At 42.8% G+C, this 20,354-nt stretch overlaps 1 protein-coding gene across 2 annotated transcripts in view; it reads left to right on the plus strand.

Moving 5' to 3' along the window:
* The first annotated feature begins 1,007 nt into the window (after positions 1–1,007).
* Positions 1,008–20,354, plus strand: part of LOC135525620 (nesprin-3-like) — a 55,582-nt gene continuing 36,235 nt past the window's right edge. For both annotated transcript variants that reach the window (XM_064953349.1, XM_064953350.1), the window contains exons 1-8: positions 1,008–1,159; positions 3,592–3,755; positions 8,713–8,885; positions 9,585–9,723; positions 12,541–12,711; positions 14,786–14,941; positions 15,193–15,648; positions 18,126–18,262. In XM_064953349.1, coding sequence (XP_064809421.1) covers positions 3,606–3,755; positions 8,713–8,885; positions 9,585–9,723; positions 12,541–12,711; positions 14,786–14,941; positions 15,193–15,648; positions 18,126–18,262 — 1,382 coding nt within the window. In that variant the 5' untranslated portion in view covers positions 1,008–1,159; positions 3,592–3,605. The remainder of the gene's footprint in view (positions 1,160–3,591; positions 3,756–8,712; positions 8,886–9,584; positions 9,724–12,540; positions 12,712–14,785; positions 14,942–15,192; positions 15,649–18,125; positions 18,263–20,354) is intronic.

Raw genomic sequence — 20,354 nt, forward strand, 5'->3', positions numbered from 1 at the left:
ACATAATATGGTCACATTGTATGGATTACATGCCATTGTACAAAATAATGTAGGCCTACAATGTATATACATCTAAAAACAAATGTTATTTTGTGCCACTGTGGCACTTCATGAAGGTTAGTGGAATGAAGGTGTGGAATTTCAAAACTTCTGAGGTGTCCTATGCCATCAGCCTTCATACCTTAACAAGCTACTGTAGAGCAACAACAGCACATGGCTTGAGATAAGGTGTCCCAGGGCCCATGTGCTCTGATAAAAAGTAGTGCACTATGTAGGGAATAGGATGCCATTTGGGATAGAAGCATTGATATCTTCTTAAATGTACAGTATTGTTAATTGACCACTTGAGTCTTTATTAGTCAGGTGAGGAACTGGAATTCAACTACTTTCAGTAAACTGTAGTTTTGTGTCAAACTGTGGACAGAAAGTTACTTTAAATAGATGCAGCTGTAGGTTATTTCGTCACCAGACAACAGTTGAACACGTTTTGTGAAGCCATACACTACGTTTGCCATTCCATTTTGAATAGAGGAGTCGGTAAAGGAATATATTTTCCTGCATCACTCCATGTGGATATTGTGATGATGAAAATAAAATTATGTATTTATTGTATAATTTGGTGGTAATAAAATATTGATTACACCTGTTTCATGCTAAATGTTGCTGTTTGAAATTATTTTTAACTGACAATTGTGTAAGCAATAATTCCAACTGTTCAGAGACTATACACCGATTCATCACACGATTTACACACTGGTCGCGTTCGCGTTCCCCTATGACGCATAAACCAATGGTTGCGTGCTACATTATTGACTGTCAGATTGCTATAACATATGGTTAGCTGATACGTAAAATACCTCTCCAGGCTTTGTAAAATCTGGCAGGCGTCAACAACGTCTGGGCAGAGGAACGCGCCCAGTATGTCTACACTCCAGGGCACGCCTTTCAGTTTGAATTGTTGACGTAGGACGCTCACGCCCCACGATTATCAGTTGCGGATTTGCTGCTCTCCTCGGGCTAAATCTGTTCGGCCAGCCAATGCAGCTATACTAGAGGCCTCTCCCTGTACTTCCTGCGTATGCTATAAATTTACAGTACATATCAGCTCATTTGTGTTCAGGCACGCGAGTTCCTACTTTCACCAGATGCACAGGTATCGGTAAGTTCATTTCATATCGACTATTATTTCGGTTATCGATAGGGCAGTTTGTGTTATGGATATTTGTACAGAAAAGAGCATGACAAATGATGGACTCCGTCGTTACAAGATCACTTTGTCCGACTACAGTAGGCCTAGCCTAGGAATAGTATGTATATCCCTCTATAGGTTATATCCCAATATCAAACGTTTTCATTTCAAACCTCTTTGGTTATAGCTATAAAGGTTTACAAATGTCCCGAAATAGATTTCTGTTTCAGTCGTTATTCTACTATTTCCATAAAAGTTATTTTGACTTCTTCGGTCCAATGCAGCTCGTCTCAGTCAACACATATTTATAACGCCGTCTGAGATTGATACAATGGAGCCTTGAAGAAGTCGTGTCGCGAGTTTATTTACGTTTACGAAGCGCGAGCTGTCAGACAGTAGATGTCGCGAGGAGGGAAGGGGCGCAGCCTACTTGTAAACTCTCAAAATACACTTTTTATGTTTGTCTATTAGACTTGATTATTCTTGGTTTTGGGACATCGGTAAGTTTAGTTCATCCATTAAAATATCGCATTAATTACTATTGTATGGTTTTGTTCATGTTCTTCTGCATTCATAGAGAATATTAGAAGATTCGCTGTAGACAGAGGAACTTGGGGTTTATTATGGGGAATTTTGTGGTGGGGGAAAATGAGTCATGCAGGAAAATTCCTCATTCTGCCCGATTTTGTGTCTTCCCTGCGGTGCCCTTCAAACGGCACTTCTTTCCTTCCTAACATTGTATCGTCATGACTAGGTCTACAATGCATTCTATTCTATTATTTTATTATATATTCTTATCTTGGGAGAGTAGTATAAACATTGAAAGTACTGCCTTTTTCACTCATACAGACCATCATGTCAAATACATTGATAACACCTTATTACACGACAACGTCATTGTTGGGTGGGGTAGGTAGATTTTAAGTTCACATTCCACAGTATGCTAATTGATCATAGGTATGCTTTAATGCACCACCCTCATTCCTTCATAGCCGGTTTCAACAGTGAAGTATGTTGATTACACCCTTCAATGATTCATTTTGTGGTGTGTTCTTTGATCAGACCAGGTGTGTTATGTAGGCTGTGTGAGCGATCCTCCCAAGTATAGTAATGCTATATCTTCTCTGAAGAAACTGTGAAGCCGAGAAGTAGGCCTAGATCTAGCTAGTGATGTTGTGTAGATTTACTCAAGTATCTACAGCACCAGTCAAAAGTTTGGACACACGTAACTCATTCAAGGGTTTTTCTTTATTTGTACTATTTTCCACATTGTAGAAAAGTAACGAAGACATCAAACTATGAAATAACACATATACAATCATGTAGTAACCAAAAAAGTGTTAAACAAATCCAAATATATTTTATATTGGAGATTCTTCAAAGTAGCCACCCTTTACCTTGATGACAGCTTTGCACACTCTTGGCATTCTCTCATACAGCTTCATGAGGTCCTCACCTGGAATGCATAGTCACCTGGAATACATTTCAGTTAACAGGTGTTCCTTGTTAAGTGTTAATTTGTGGAATTAATTTTATTTTTAATGCGTTTGAGCCAATCAGTTGTGTTGTGACAAGGTAGGGGTGGTATACAGAAGATAGCCCTATTTGGTAAAATACCAAGTCTGTCATTTCTCTATGCTAATTTGAGCTGTTCTTGCCATAATTTGGACTTGGTATTTTACCAAATAGAGCTATCTTCTGTCTGTGTACCACCCCTACCTTGTCACAGCACAACTGAGTGGCTCAAATGCGTTAAGAGGGAATGAAATTCCACAAATTAACTTTTAACAAGGCACACCTGTTAATTGTTATGCCTTCTTGGTGACTACCTCATGAAGCTGGTTGAGAGAATGCCAAGAGTGTGCAAAGCTGTCATCAAGGCAAAGGGTGGCTACTTTGAAGAATCTCAAATCTCAAATATATTTTGATTTAACACTTTATTGGTTACTACATGATTCCATATGTGTTATTTCATAGTTTATGTCATCACTATTATTTTACAATGTAGAAGTAGTAAAAAAATAAAGAAAAACCCTTGAATGAGTAGATGTGTCCAAACTTTTGACTGATACCTATTCTGAACATCCAGAATTTACAGCTGTGAGCCAGTTGGTTGCAACATGAGGAAAAAAAGACATGCAGCAGTATCACTTCTATACTTCGGTGTTGTTGGTGGTAGTCTCCAGTTGATCATCTGACAAAAGCTTTCTATTTCTAATGGACTGCACACACACACACACTTAGTTTTGAATACATATATTCTCTGTACTTCACCACAGGCAGAATTTGAGAGTGGTTATATTTCTTTAGCCCCATTATTCAGCTTTTTACCAAAACAAGTGGCGGGGTGGCTGTTGTTGTTTTTCAAATGCCTGTTTAAATGTCTCTCCTCTCCTCCACAGGCTGGTGTGTCCAGATGACTCATCAGGAGCAGCAGGAGATCCTGTTTAGGGAGAGCCTGGAGGCAGCTATGTCCTGGATGAAGGCCGTCCAGGAGCGGCTCCAGCTCAACGACAACACCCAGGGCCCCCGGGCCGCCCTGGAGGCCAGACTCAGAGAGACAGAGGTGAGACCCAAACCTAAACAACTACTGACACAACCAACTACTGACACAACCAGCCACTGACACAACCAGCCACTGACACAACCAGCCACTGACACAACCAACTACTGACACAACCAACTACTGACACAACCAACTACTGACACAACCAGCCACTGACACAACCAGCCACTGACACAACCAGCCACTGACACAACCAGCCACTGACACAACCAACTACTGACACAACCAACTACTGACACAACCAGCCACTGACACAACCAGCCACTGACACAACCAGCCACTGACACAACCAGCCACTGACACAACCAGCCACTGACACAACCAACTACTGACACAACCAACTACTGACACAACCAGCCACTGACACAACCAGCCACTGACACAACCAGCCACTGACACAACCAACTACTGACACAACCAACTACTGACACAACCAACTACTGACACAACCAGCCACTGACACAACCAGCCACTGACACAACCAGCCACTGACACAACCAGCCACTGACACAACCAACTACTGACACAACCAACTACTGACACAACCAACTACTGACACAACCAGCCACTGACACAACCAGCCACTGACACAACCAACTACTGACACAACCAACTACTGACACAACCAACTACTGACACAACCAACCACTGACACAACCAGCCACTGACACAACCAGCCACTGACACAACCAGCCACTGACACAACCAACTACTGACACAACCAACTACTGACACAACCAGCCACTGACACAACCAACTACTGACACAACCAGCCACTGACACAACCAGCCACTGACACAACCAGCCACTGACACAACCAGCCACTGACACAACCAACTACTGACACAACCAACTACTGACACAACCAACTACTGACACAACCAGCCACTGACACAACCAACCACTGACACAACCAACTACTGACACAACCAACTACTGACACAACCAACCACTGACACAACCAGCCACTGACACAACCAGCCACTGACACAACCAGCCACTGACACAACCAGCCACTGACACAACCAACTACTGACACAACCAGCCACTGACACAACCAGCCACTGACACAACCAGCCACTGACACAACCAGCCACTGACACAACCAGCCACTCCTAACACAACCAACCACTACTAACTACTCCTGACACTACTAACTACTCCTGATACTACTAACTACTCCTGACACTACTAACTACTCCTGACACTACTAACTACTCCTGACACTACTAACTACTCCTGGCACTACTAACTACTCCTGGCACTACTAACTACTCCTGACACTACTAACTACTACTGACACTACTAACTACTCCTGACACTACTAACTACTCCTGACACAGGCTCAGAGAGACAGAGTTGGGTCTCACCCTGTCTCTCTTAGCCTGTCAGTACTTAGTTAGGGTTGGGTTTCACCCTGTCTCTCTTAGCCTGTCAGTAGTTAGTTAGGGTTGGGTCTCACTGTCTCTCTGAGCCTGTCAGTACTTAGTTAGGGTTGGGTGTCACTGTCTCTCTGAGCCTGTCAGTACTTAGTTAGGGTTGGGTCTCACTGTCTCTCTGAGCCTGTCAGTAGTTAGTTAGGGTTGGGTCTCACTGTCTCTCTGAGCCTGTCAGTACTTAGTTAGGGTTGGGTCTCACTGTCTCTCTGAGCCTGTCAGTAGTTAGTTAGGGTTGGGTCTCACGGTCTCTCTGAGCATGTCAGTAGTTAGTTAGGGTTGGGTCTCACGGTCTCTCTGAGCATGTCAGTAGTTAGTTAGGGTTGGGTCTCACTGTCTCTCTGAGCCTGTCAGTAGTTAGTTAGGGTTGGGTCTCACTGTCTCTCTGAGCCTGTGTCAGTAGTTAGTTTGGGTTGGGTCTCACTGTCTCTCTGAGCCTGTGTCAGTAGTTAGTTAGGGTTGGGTCTCACTGTCTCTCTGAGCCTGTCAGTAGTTAGTTAGGGTTGGGTCTCACTGTCTCTCTGAGTCTGTGTCAGTACTTAGTTAGGGTTGGGTCTCACTGTCTCTCTGAGCCTGTCAGTAATTAGTAAGGGGTGGGTCTCACTCTCTCTCTGAGCCTGTCAGTAGTTAGTTAGGGTTGGGTCTCACTCTCTCTCTGAACCTGTCAGTAGTTAGTTAGGGTTGGGTCTCACTGTCTCTCTGAGCCTGTCAGTAGTTAGTTAGGGTTGGGTCTCACGGTCTCTCTGAGCCTGTCAGTAGTTAGTTAGGGTTGGGTCTCGATTTCTCTCTGAGCCTGTCAGTAGTTAGTTAGGGTTGGGTCTCACCAACTAAGTAACTAACGACTGATTCTAACTACAGACAGACTCAGAGAGCCAGTGAGACCAAACCCTGTCTCTCTGAGCCTGTGACAGTAGTTAGTGTCAGTAGTTAGTTAGGGTTGGGTCTCACTGTCTCTCTGAGCCTGTCAGTAGTTAGTTAGGGTTGGGTCTCACAGTCTCTCTGAGCCTGTCAGTAGTTAGTTAGGGTTGGGTCTCACTGTCTCTCTGAGCCTGTCAATAGTTAGTTAGGGTTGGGTCTCACCAACTAAGTAACTAACGACTGATTCTAACTACAGACAGACTCAGAGAGCCAGTGAGACCAAACCCTGTCTCTCTGAGCCTGTGACAGTAGTTAGTGTCAGTAGTTAGTTAGGGTTGGGTCCCACTGTCTCTCTGAGTCTGTGTCAGTAGTTAGAGTAAGACCCATCCCTAACTAACTACTGACACAAGCACAGAAATACAGGGTTGGGTCTCACCATAACTAACTACTGACACTAGTAATTACTGACACTAACTACTAGGGCTGGGCGATATGGCCAAAATGTATCACAGCATTTATTTAATTTTTGTGTTTTATGTTTTTGAATAATACCATTTCTAATTAGCTGTGAGTGATCCTACAGTGGCAAGACATACATTCTAAGTGATTTCAATGGTGCTTTCTCCATTTTGATTGTTTTATACTGTTCAGGTCAACTTCAACCAAAACAAATTTCCTGCATTTCCATCAATTTCTGCATTTCCTCCACTCATTTGATAACATTTTCACTCTGCCACGTAGCACAATATGGGCAATTTTTAACCAAATGTTGCAATTGTGATTTAGATCGAAACACTTGAGTGAACTTGTAAATAGCAAATTCATTCTAATTCTATAGTTAGAATATAAATATTAGTGAGCACTTTGAATTCAGTGGTGTTTGACATAACAATGAATGAAATTGCCAGGGAGGAGTTATTATGACAAGGTAGGAACCAATCTGATGGTCAGTGTTTCCTAGGGAACCCTATTATCTTTGGATACATTAAATATTTCTTCATGTAGCCAACACATTCATGCTTCGCCTATTCCTCTTTGACAGAGAGAGACCAAACATTCAAATTCTGTTATAAAAGGTAGTAATGCCTTTCCAACAGTCTTGAAGGAGTTCCCACATGCTGAGCACTTGTTGGCTGCTTTTCCTTCACTCTGCTGTCCAACTCATCCCAACCTATCTCAATTGTGTTGAGGTCGGGTAATTGTGGAGGCCAGGTAAGCTGATGCAGCACTCCATCACTCTCCTTCTTGTTCAAATAGGCCTTAGACAGCCTGGAGGTGTGTTTCAGGTCAATGTCCAGTTGAAAAATAAATTATAGTCCCACTAAGTGCAAACCAGATGGGATGGCATATCACTGCAGAATGATGTGGTAGACACGCTGGTTCAGTGTGCCTTGAATTCTAAATAAATCACCCAACAGTGTCACCAGCAAAGCACCATTACACCTCCTCCTCCATGCTTCATGGTGGGAATCACACATGCGGAGATCATCCGTTCACCTTCTCTGCATCTCACAAAGACACAGCGGTTGGAACCAAAAATCTCAAACTTATCAGACCAAAGAACAGATTTCCACCAGTCTAATGTTCATTGCTCGTCTTTCTTGGACCAAGCAAGTCTCTTCTTATTATTGTTGTCCTTTAGTAGTGGTTTCTTTGCAACAATTCGACCATGAAGGCCTGATTCACGCAGTCTATTCTGAACAGTTGATGTTGAGATGTGTCTGTTACTTGAACTCTGTAAAGGGAAAGGGGGATACCTAGCATTTATTTGGGCTGCAATTTCTGAGGCTGGTAACTCTAATGAACTTATCCTCTGCAGCAGAGGTAACTCTGGGTCTTCCTTTCCTGTGGCGGTCCTCATTAGAGCCAGTTTCATCGTAGCGCTTGATGTTTTTTGTGACTGCACTTGAAGAAGATTGACTGACCTTCATGTCTTAAAGTAATGATGGACTGTCATTTCTCTTTGCTTTTTTGAGCTGTTCTTGCCATAATACAGACTTGTTCTTTTACCAAATAGGGCTATCTTCTGTATACCACCCCTACCATGTCACAACACAACTGATTGGCTCAAACGCATTAAGGAAAGAAATTCCACAAATGACCTTTTAACAAGGCACATCTGTTAATTGAAATGCCTTCTTGGTGACTACCTCATGAAGCTGGTTGAGAGAATGCCAAAAGTGTACAAAGCTGCCATCAAGGCAAAAGGGGGCTACTTTGAAGAATCTCAAATATAGAATATATTTTAATTTGTTAAACACTTTTTTGGGGTACTACGTGATTCCATATGTGTTATTTAATAGTTTTGATGTCTTCACCGAGGGTCAAATACCTGTTTCCCACTATTGAGCCAGGCTGAACCATACTGTCAGGCTCAGATACATCTTTTCACATTGTCCTCTCCAGCATGGCTGTGGTTATGGCTGTCCTCTACTGGCCACTCAACTTGAAACCCTGTAATACAGTAGAACCTTGGTATGGGAATCCAGAGCCGGCCACTACATTAGTCTAATTCCTACTCTCATTTTTCGTTTTGTTGCTTCCACCATCCTCTCAGGTTTGTTTCCCTCGAGGGAAGCTTCTATATGCTTGATCACATTATTGTCTGTCATCACAAAATTCATGATCTCATCAAGCCTCTCTTGTGTGTTATTGGTGGTCAGAAAATCCACCAGTCGGAGCACGAGGGTCATTTGAAGTTTGACAAGGTGCTTGTGGCTGCAGAGGTCTTACTCCAGAACGGTAACCAGGAGACGAGGAACATCACCCATGCCAGACTCAAAGAACTCAAAGCATTATGGGAGGAGACCTGCACCTACATCATCCACTGTCACAGGTATGCTAACTCACGACTCCTCCATAAACTCCTCCATGACCCCTCCATGACCCCTATGACCTTCCATGACTTCTATGAGAGCTGAAAATGGCAGGTGAATTACTATAATGTTTCTTTAAAAAGAAACCACAATTAGTATTAAGCATCCTTTCTCTTTTAGAAAGAGAGTGGTCCGTATGTAAACACCAGGATAGGTTATCAACACATGGATAATATAGGCATGAGTGAATATATTCCTTCCAGTAGTTTACACATATTTGTTTAATTACATAAGTCACAGCAGAAGCCCTTGTTTTAAAAAATATATTTTTAACCCATATTTTTTTTTTTTTTTAATTTGACCTTTATTTTACTAGGCAAGTCAGTTAAGAACAAATTCTTATTTTCAATGACGGCCTAGGAACAGTGGGTAAACTGCCTGTTCAGAACGACAGATTTGTACCTTGTCAGCTCAGGGATTTGAACTTGCAACCTTTCGGTTACTAGTCCAACGCTCTTAACCACTAGGCTACCCTGTCGCCCCATATAGCTACACATATCAGTTTCGGAGGTCTATTGTTTCTCACCTTGAATATGCCTTCATAAATGCTTACATTTTTCATAATGAAATAATTATTGATAATAGTAAAACAAATAGTTTATAAATGCTTGTTCATGATTCTAAAGTCTTACCTACCATACCATCTCCTCTTTCCTCAGCCGTATAGAGTGGGTTTGGCTGCACTGGAGTGAGTACCTGAAGGCCTATGAGGAGTTTGAGATGTGGCTGGTCAGCGTTTGTCGCAGTCTGGAGCCGGAGGTGGAGCTGCAGCTGGGGGTGAAGGAGAAATTGTGGCAGGTGAGCAAACACACCAGGTGTTGGGTGTCAACAATAGTGACGTTTAGCCAGGGGAAGAGAGGTTATACTACTGGTACCATTTCAGTAGCCTAGTTTGAACTGTGTTCATAGGCTGTTAGATTCCTACTTCTTGTAGGAAGCCATCTTTGAGTTCATAGCTGAAAATCCTAGCCACATCAATTGAACCAACTAATGCTGCCTATTAAACCTATAGAAGAGCTAGCTTGCTGATTGATGCACCAAGCTCTAGCTGGAAATGGTATCCAATGGGTCGTTCTTCAATTACGGTGACATTTTGGAAATAATGAACTTCATTTTTCTACATTTCCATTTATTTAATTGTATTTGGGTACATCTTCCTATTCTAAATCAACTGATATGGCAGCTCAATTACTTTAAATCATTTGTACCATTTAAGATAACATTGTGCCACCAGTAAGAGTAGAAAATAGAGACATTTTTGGTAAATGAGGATTTTCTTAAATGGAGGCAAGAAAGACTCAAATCTAAGGTCACCACCCTTTAATTTACTAAAGTGATTTGATTAATCATTTTGCTCACAATGTTATTTCCCTTCATTTAAATTGACTAACACCAAGTAAAAATTTGGATTTCGACACACCAAATGATCAACGGAATCCTCAAATGTGTGACATACTAAAAGGGTGTAATTAGCTAATAATTTTATTCAATATAGACCCCTACCCCGATAACAGTTTGTCACTGGACAGGATTCTCAAAGTCCTTGTATATCTTTGTAATGAGTCATTTTCAAGGTAACACCAATGACATAAAACCGAGGGACAGACGTTATACTAGTAAAAAAAAAAGAAGTATTTTATTATCCTAATGTGTTTGTATTGCTCTATACCTGATCTATACAGTAGATGAAATGCCTTTGTTTACTTTATTGCACTCAAAATAATAGATACACTATATATGCAAAAGTATGTGGACACCCCTTCAAATCAGTGGATTTGGCTCTTTCAGCCACACCCGTTGCTGACAAGTGAATAAAATTGAGCACAATGCCATGCAATCTCCATAGACAAACATTAGCATTAGAATGGCCTTACTAAAGAGCTCATTGGTTCGGGCTGGGCCCCTTAGTTACAGTGAAGGGAAATCTTACCGTTACAGCATACAGTGACATTCTAGATGATTCTGTGCTTCCAACTTTGTGGCAACAGTTTGGGGGAAGACCCTTTCCTGTTTAGGCATGACAATGCACCCATGCACAAAACTTGGTCCATACAGAAATAGTTTGTCGAGATCGGTGTGGAAGAACTTGACTGGCCTGCCCTGACCTCAACCCCACCAAACACCATTGGGATGAATTGGTATGCCAACTGTGAGCCAGGATTCAACATCAGTGCCCAACCTCACTAATGCTCTTGTGGCTGAATGGAAGCAAGTCCCTGCAGCAATGTTCCAATATTTAGTGGAAAGCCTTCCCAGAAGAGTGGAGGCTGTTATAGCAGCAAAGGGGGGACCAACTCCATATTAATACCCATGATTTTGGAATGAGATGTTCACTAAGCAGGAGTCCACATACTTTTGGTCATGTAGTATATCTTTAAATCCCCAAAACATGTCACTCTGACTCTACACACAACTACTGGGACAAGCCAATGTGCTTACCAAGCCCTTTAAATAAAGGTGAAATAAAATAAATAATGCAACCACTGTGTCAGATTTCAAAAAAACTTTATGAAAAAGCACACCATGCTATAATCTGAGTATGGCGCTCAGAGACCAAAACAACCCAAACGGATATCCGCCATGTGGTGTCGTCAACAGAAGTGAGAAATAGCATTATAAATATTCACTTACCTTTGATGATCTTCATCAGAATGCACTCCCAGGAATCCCAGTTCCACAATAAATGTTTTGTTTGTTCGATAATGTCCATAATTTATGTCCAAATACCTCCTTTTTGTTTGCGCGTTTAGCCCAGTAATCCAAATTCATGATGCGCGATCACCAGGAGCAGACAAAATCAAAAAGTTCCATTACAGTCCGTAGGAATATGTCAAACGATGTATAGAATCAATCTTTAGGATGTTTTTAACATAAATCTTCAATAATGTTCCAACCGGAGAATTCCTTTTTCTGTAGAAATGCAATGGAACTCTCACGTGAACGCGCGTGTCCAGCTCGTGGCTTTCTGGCAGACCTCTGACTCATTCCCCTGTCATTCGCCCCTCCTTCACAGTAGAAGCATCAAACAAGGTTCTAAAGACTTCTAGACATCTAGTGGAAACCTTGTGAAGTGCAATTTGACCCCATAGACACTGTGTATTCGATAGGCCAAGAGTTGAAAAACTACAAACCTCACATTTCCCACTTCCTGGTTGGATTTTTTTCTCAGGTTTTTGCCTGCCATATGAGTTCTGTTATACTCACAGACATTATTCAAACCGTTTTAGAAACTTTGAGTGTTTTCTATCCAAATCTACTAATAATATGCATATATTAGCAACTGGGCCTGAGTAGCAGACAGTTTACTCTGGGCACCTTATTCATCCAAGCTACTCAATACTGCCCCCAGCCCAAAGACGTTAAATAATGCATAAACATAACTTTTTGCAGTAGAAAGGACTTGTATTATGTTTTATTATTGATAAACAATTCAAAAGCCACCCAAATGTAATGTAATGTAATGTAATTTTGCTGTTTGGGGTTTTAGGCTGGGTTTCTGTACAGCACTTTGAGATATCAGCTGATGTACAAAGGGCTATATAAATACATTTGATTTGATTTTGATTTGATCGAACGTGTGTGTGGTGTTTTTGTGTGTGTGTGTGTGTGTTCCAGGTAGACAACCAGCGCGTCCTGCTGAGTGACGTCCAGAACCAGGCACTGTTGCTGGAGAGGCTGGTGGACGAGGCTGCAGCGCTGAACAACCGCATCCAGGATCCCAGTGTGGACCAGGAAGCACAGGAGAGACTCCAGCTGGTCTATAACAGCATACGGGACAAGGCTGATGTGCGTGTGTGTGTGTGTGTGTGTGTGTGTGGTATAAGGGAGGCTTTCTGATGACTCTCATTCAAAGTCTTTCCACCTATCCCCTCGATTTCTCTGCACAAAACCCAGGCTAGCATTCCTGTATAGACCTTAGGGATATAATGTGTACACCACGATTACTGTCAGGGTAGGCTATATAGCAAACATAATGTAATGATTGAAACCATGTTGCCGTTTCAATCGCAGGCAGACAGAAAGGCTGACGGTTGCAGAGTACAGTAACTTCTACATTACTGTACTCTGCACTCTACGTTACTGTACTCTGCACTCTACGTTACTGTACTCTGCACTCTACGTTACTGTACTCTGCACTCTACGTTACTGTACTCTGCACTCTACATTACTGTACTCTGCACTCTACGTTACTGTACTCTGCACTCTACGTTACTGTACTCTGCACTCTACGTTACTGTACTCTGCACTCTACTGTACTCTGCACTCTACGTTACTGTATTCTGCACTCTACGTTACTGTACTCTGCACTCTACGTTACTGTACTCTGCACTCTACGTTACTGTACTCTGCACTCTACGTTTCTGCACTCTACGTTACTGTACTCTGCACTCTACTGTACTCTGCACTCTACGTTACTGTACTCTGCACTCTACGTTACTGTACTCTGCACTCTACGTTACTGTACTCTGCACTCTACGTTTCTGCACTCTACGTTACTGTACTCTGCACTCTACGTTACTGTACTCTGCACTCTACGTTACTGTACTCTGCACTCTACATTACTGTACTCTGCACTCTACGTTACTGTACTCTGCACTCTACGTTACTGTACTCTGCACTCTACTGTACTCTGCACTCTACGTTACTGTACTCTGCACTCTACGTTACTGTACTCTGCACTCTACGTTACTGTACTCTGCACTCTACGTTTCTGCACTCTACGTTACTGTACTCTGCACTCTACGTTACTGTACTCTGCACTCTACGTTACTGTACTCTGCACTCTACGTTACTGTACTCTGCACTCTACGTTTCTGCACTCTACGTTACTGTACTCTGCACTCTACGTTACTGTACTCTGCACTCTACGTTACTGTACTCTGCACTCTACATTACTGTACTCTGCACTCTACGTTACTGTACTCTGCACTCTACATTACTGTACTCTGCACTCTACGTTACTGTACTCTGCACTCTACGTTACTGTACTCTGCACTCTACGTTACTGTACTCTGCACTCTATGTTACTGTACTCTGCACTCTACGTTACTGTACTCTGCACTCTACGTTACTGTACTCTTCTAGAGTTACGTCTGTGTCTCTGAATGTTGTTGGTAAATACTCTTCAAATTGTGCTAAGCTTTCTTTTATTGTATAGTTCCTTTTTTTCTCTTCTTCACACTATCAAGACAATGCCATTCCTGTTTCTATCTGCGTTTCATTGCTCTTTGAAACATCTGACAGGATGGAGCCCGACCATAGCCCTCTCCTCTGTCTGTCTCTCTTTTCAAAGGGTCTTTCGGTGCTCCTGGCCCATTTGAACATCCTTTAGCTCGTGGCAGAGCCGTGTGTTTGGTCCACGGGGGAATGTCATTGTAATGATTGATGTTCTCTAAGTTGTTGCTTATTAATAGAGCACATTCCTTCCCCTACACTTAGAAAGAAGCTGGACCAGCTAGTTCTAATCTAAGTTAAACAAAATGTTATTCTGAATAAGATGCTATTCTACTTTTCTCCAGTACACCAATGAGGTTTCTTTATTTAAAGCAATTTGCATGTATCTGCTCCATATTGACATGGGTTTATTTCCTTTTATTAGCTCTTTCTCTGGTTCCGTTATTATCATAGAGCATCGTGGACCCCAGGAAGACTAACTGCTGCTTCAGCAGTAGCTAATGGGGATCCTCATAAAATAGTAAATACTGTATCAGTGTTATTTTTAAATGTTTTTTGTTTTTTATAAAGGTTACTTGGCTTTTAAAGGGGCAATCTGGGATTTGAAAAGCAACAATCAATGGCTATATCACACATTTTTAAGTGAAAAAATATGTGTACTAATCCCAGATTTTCATGTCAACAGGAGAGGCTGTCGGTGCTGCAGAAGATGGCTGAAGAGCACCAGATGTACCAGAGAGACGTCCTGAAGTTCCAGGCCTGGCTGGTGTCCAAGACTAAGGAGCTCAACACCCTCACTGAGACAGAGGACACAGCCGAGAACAAACTCCGAGCCCTGCAGGTGAGAGAAGTACACCCTAGTCACATGACTTCTGGGAGGAACAGGTGAGAGAAGTACACCCTATTCACATGACTTGCATTTTAAATGAGGTTTGATTTGGCTTGATTTGATTCTGCTGGGAGGGGCACATACCATGCTAAGAACATTTCCTTGTCATTTCCTTAGTTTTGTGTCATGGATTTGAAAGAATATGATAAAGTTTCAGTAGGGTAGAGAATCAGGACACAGCCTAACCCTCTCTCCTCTGTCAGACCCTGGATGACAACGTGGCCAGTGAGGAGAGGACGCTGCAGCAAATTGAGGTCATGGCGGAGGCAGTGCGGGCCAACACGTCCCCCGGGGGGGCAGATGTGGTGGTGGAGGAAGCAGAGGCGCTGCGTCTGGACTGGCAGAGGCTGAGACAGAGCCTGTGTGAGGCCGGAGAGAGCCTGAAGAGCAGCCTGGAGTCTCAGAGCCAGTACCAGAGCCGCTGCCAGCGTCTAGGGGAGGACATCGGGCATCTCCGGGGCCTGCTCCACAGACTGACCAGAGACCTGGAGACAACCAGGGAGGGAGACAGGACCAGAGACCTGGAGACAGCCAGGGAGGGAGACAGGACCAGAGATCTGGACACAGCCAGGGAGGGAGACCGGACCGGAGATCTGGAAACAGCCAGGGAGGGAGACAGGATTGTGGAACAGATGGTTGGGCAGTGGAGGAAATACATGGTGGGTTTGGGCTCACTCTCTCTATTACTTCCTGTATAATCTCTCTCTCTCTCTGACAGTTCTCTATGCTACTTTCACTCCTCAACCCTATGGTTTACAGCTTTAGTTACAAGCTACAACAAGGGTCTGACACTGCATGGGTGGTTGCTCTAACTATTACCTGGCAGGAATTGCCCTCTGACTGAATGCCTGGGAGAGGTGTGGTGGAAATGAGAGAGAGAAGATAATGATTGTGGGCTGGTATTGTAACCTTACAGTATAAACATACATGTTGTGGGAAGGTGTGGTAGGGCAGGTTCCAACAGTCTATGTGTATCAATAGTTTAAAGTAGCTTCTTTTTGTTATCTATTGTACTTCATCCTCACTGATTTGAATAATCGTGACAGATGAAAGGAAGTGCCTCCATGGGCTTTCAGTACATTGCTTACACCTGTCCTTTCTGTTCAGTAGGTTAGTGTTTTTCATCATGCATCTTGTTCTGGAGGCAGCTCTGCAGTGTTCACTAGCTGGCACAGCCACAATGTCATAAAATCTGATTTTAACCCTCACCTTAACCAAACTGATAAACCTTAAATTAAGACCAAAAATCAAACATTTTTGTTCATACATTTTTTACCTTATAGACCATTTTTACTTTGCAGCTGGCCTATCTAAGGGGAAAATGCTCGGTTCTGCCTCCAACTCATGACAATAAACATCAACCTGCGTCTGTTCAGATCAGTGAAGATGGCGGCTAGGGCGGCGAGGCTAGAAAGCGAGGCTAGGAAGCGAGGCTAGGAAGCGAGGCTAGGAAGCCACTGTAGAATATTTAGATCAGACTGAGAAACCAAAGCTGGCAGATGAGGCAAGCAGTTCTTAACCACTCTATTAATACCTCAACAAACAAAAGCATTCTTGACAATTCACCTTAGTGGAATGAAAGCAGCAGGCACCAAAGAGGCCTCTGAGGCTGTAATCGGTTAACTCTGGCAAAGGAGGAAATTAATTGGGTGTGCCCCAAGGGTCAGTACTGGGGCCCCTCCTCTTCAGCCTGTACGTTAATGATCTGCCTTCTGTCTGTACTGGGTCTGAAGTTCAAATGTATGCAGATGATACAGTGATATATGTGCATGTAAAGAGCAAACAACAAGCTGCACAAGAACCCACTACTGCAATGGTCCAGGTTACAAAGTGGCTCAGTGACTCATGTTTGCATCTCAATGTGAAAAAAAACAGTCTGCATGTTGTTCACAAAGAGGACAACTGATGTTACTGAGCCAGATGTCTGTGTTTAACTGATGCTACTGAGCCAGATGTCTGTGTTTAACTGATGCTACTGAGCCAGATGTCTGTGTTTAACTGATGCTACTGAGCCAGATGTCTGTGTGTAACTGATGCTACTGAGCCAGATGTCTGTGTGTAACTGATGCTACTGAGCCAGATGTCTGTGTGTCAGGGGAGAAGCTCCAATTGATATTCCATGTTAAGTACCCTGGCATCATACTTGATTTCAACCTCTTTTTTTTAAGCAGTTGAAAAGGGGAACTCAAATAACCAAATTCAACCTAGCTAATTTCCAATTCATATGAAATTGTTTGACGACAGAGGTAGCAAAACTGTACTTCAATGCTATGATATTCCCCCACTTATTATACTGCTTGACTAGTTGGGCCCAAGCTCGCTGTAAAACATTCAGTCTGTCTGCAAACAGGCTCTCAACGTGCTTGATTGAAAGCTCAATATCCATCAACACTGTTACATCCTCAGAAATCACAAATTCCTGAGTTGGGAAAATCTTGTGCAATACACTGACGCATGTCTTGTATTCAAGGAAAAGCACCTTTCGTCAATCTGCTTTCTCTGTGGGAACTTCCCATGTCTGGAATACACTGACATCAGACACACACAGCTACACCACCTATCACACCTTCACAAAAAACATTAAGACATGGCTATAGGCCAATCAGACTTGAGGACATAATCCCTAGCTGTGTTTTGCCGCTTTCCATGTTATGATTTTTTTGTATTTTTTTTATGTATTGTATTTATGTGTTGCTTTTATGGATTTTGTTTAGTTGCTGTGCTATTGCTCTGTCTGCTTGCTACATGTTGCTTGTCCTATGTTATCACTGCTCATTGTTTGTCTGTATTGTTAATGTAATGGTTTTTAATAACCTGCCCCGAGACTGTGGTTGAAAATTAACCATCTGGCTAAAACTGGCACTTTTACTGAAACGTTGATTAATGTGCACTGTCCCTGTAAAAAAATAAATGAACTCAAACTCAAGTTGGTGTTCATGCCAATTTGGTTGTTGATGTTGGTGTGTGATTGTTTGGGTGTAGAGAATGAGCTGCCAGGTGGTCTAGCCTCGTTTTTGGATATGTCCCAAATGGTTTCCTATCCCCTTTGTAATGCTTTTGACCAGGGCTCAAAAAGGTCATATGCACTGTGATGTGTATTTCCCTTATTTGTCTCTGTTGGTATTCCTCTGCTCAGAACATCCGGAATACTTTATTGGCAGAGGAATCCCAGGTGGAGCGCCTCAAGGCCCAGCTTAAAGAACTCTTCCGCTTTTCCCAAGACTCCCAGCATCTCTCTGACGACGTCCTGGCTGTGGTGAAGGAACAGCAGAGGTGAGTTCACATGTAGGATGTGTCCCAAATGCAACCCTATCCCCTATTTAGTACACTACTTTTGACTAGTAATGGGGAAAGGGGGGGAATCGATACTTTGACTCCAAGTATCGATTTGTAAATAAAAAATTGATATTTTTTGCTAGGTAGTGTTAGCTAGCGCTGGTCATCCTATATCTTGTTCTCCAAGTATCGTGATAATAACGTATCGTGAAGTCCCTGGCAATTCCCAGCCTTCATTTTGACCAGAGCCTTATCGGCCCTGGTAAAATGTAGTGAACTACGCCTCCCAAGTGGCGCTGTGGTCTAAGGCACTGCACCACACTCCTAGCTGTGCCACTAGAATTTCAGGGTTCGAGTCCAGGCTTTATCGCAGCTGACTGCGACCAGGATACCCATGGGGTGGCCCAGCGTTGTCCGGGTTAGGGGTGAGTTTGGCCAGTAGGGATGTTCTTGTCCCATCGCTCTCTAGCAACTCCTGTGGCGGGCCAGGCCCAATGCACGCCAACACGATCGCCAGGTGTACCGTGTTTCTTCCGACACATTGGTGCGGCTGGCTTCCGGGTTAAGCGGGTATTGTGTCAAGAAGCAGTGCAGCTTGGCTTTGTTGTGTTTCGGGGCACGCATGGCTCTTGACCTTCGCCTCTCCTGAGTCCATACGGGAGTTGCAGTGATGGGACAAGACTAACTACCAATTGGAAACCACAAAGTTGGGGTGAAAAAGGACAAATTATATATTAATTTTTTTAAAGGGTAGGGAACTATAACGGGAATGCATCATTATCCATACTCTAAGATACTTCAAATTAACTAATGTTGGAGAGGTGGCATCTGCCACATTTGCTCTCACTCTCTTGTTCAGTGATTTCTATTCAGTGAAGGAGAAGGAACAAGGAGAGGAAGATGCTTTTTCAGACTATTGACATTCACCTTCAGAGGGATGGTTCAGCAGAATTTGCATAAGCCAACTGTCTATTCTTCCATAGGATATCAGGTTCCATGCCTTTTCATGCTCTAACTTGTCGTAACTAATGTGACTGTTAGGAATCCTAACACCTCTTTGTGGTCTAATAAAGGGCATAACATGTGGAGATCATCCGTTCACCTACTCTGCGTCTCACAAAGACACGGCAGTTGGGAACCAAAACTCTCAAATTTGGACTCATCAGACAAATTTCCACTGGTTTAATGTCTATTGCTTGTGTTTCTTGGCCCAAGCAAATCTCTTCTTCTTATTGGTGTCCTTTAAATCAAATCAAAGTTTATTTGTCACATGTGCTGAATACAATAGGTTCACCTTACAGTGAAATGCTGACTTACAGGCTCTAACCAATAGTGCAAAAAAGGTATTAGGTGAACAATAGGTAAGTAAAGAAATAAACAACAGTAAAAAATACAGGCTATATACAGTAGACAGGCTATATACAGTAGACATGCTATAACAGTAGTGAGGCTATATACAGTAGTGAGGCTATATACAGTAGTGAGGCTATATACAGTAGACAGGCTATAACAGTAGTGAGGCTATATACAGTAGACAGGCTATATACAGTAGACAGGCTATATACAGTAGTGAGGCTATATACAGTAGTGAGGCTATATACAGTAGTGAGGCTATATACAGTAGTGAGGCTATATACAGTAGACAGGCTATATACAGTAGTGAGGCTATATACAGTAGTGAGGCTACATACAGTAGAGAGGCTATAAAAGTAGTGAGGCTACATACAGACACCGGTTAGTCAGGCTGATTGAGGTAGTATGTACATGTAGATATGGTTAAAGTGACTATGCATGTATGATGAACTGAGAGTAGCAGTAGCGTAAAAGAGGTGTTGGTGGGTGGGACACAATGCAGATAGCCCGGTTAGCCAATGTGCGGGAGCACTGATTGGTTGGCCCAATTGAGGTAGTATGTACATTAATGTATAGTTAAAGTGACTATGCATATATGACAAACAGAGAGTAGCAGCAGCAGCATAAAAAGAGGGGTTGGGGGGAGGGCACACAATGCAAATAGTCCAGGTAGCCATTTGGTTACCTGTTCAGGAGTCTTATGGCTTGGGGGTAAAAACTGTTGAGAAGCCTTTTT

This window comes from Oncorhynchus masou, chromosome 32 (genome assembly GCF_036934945.1).
Source record: "Oncorhynchus masou masou isolate Uvic2021 chromosome 32, UVic_Omas_1.1, whole genome shotgun sequence".
In the NCBI taxonomy this organism is placed as follows: domain Eukaryota; kingdom Metazoa; phylum Chordata; class Actinopteri; order Salmoniformes; family Salmonidae; genus Oncorhynchus; species Oncorhynchus masou.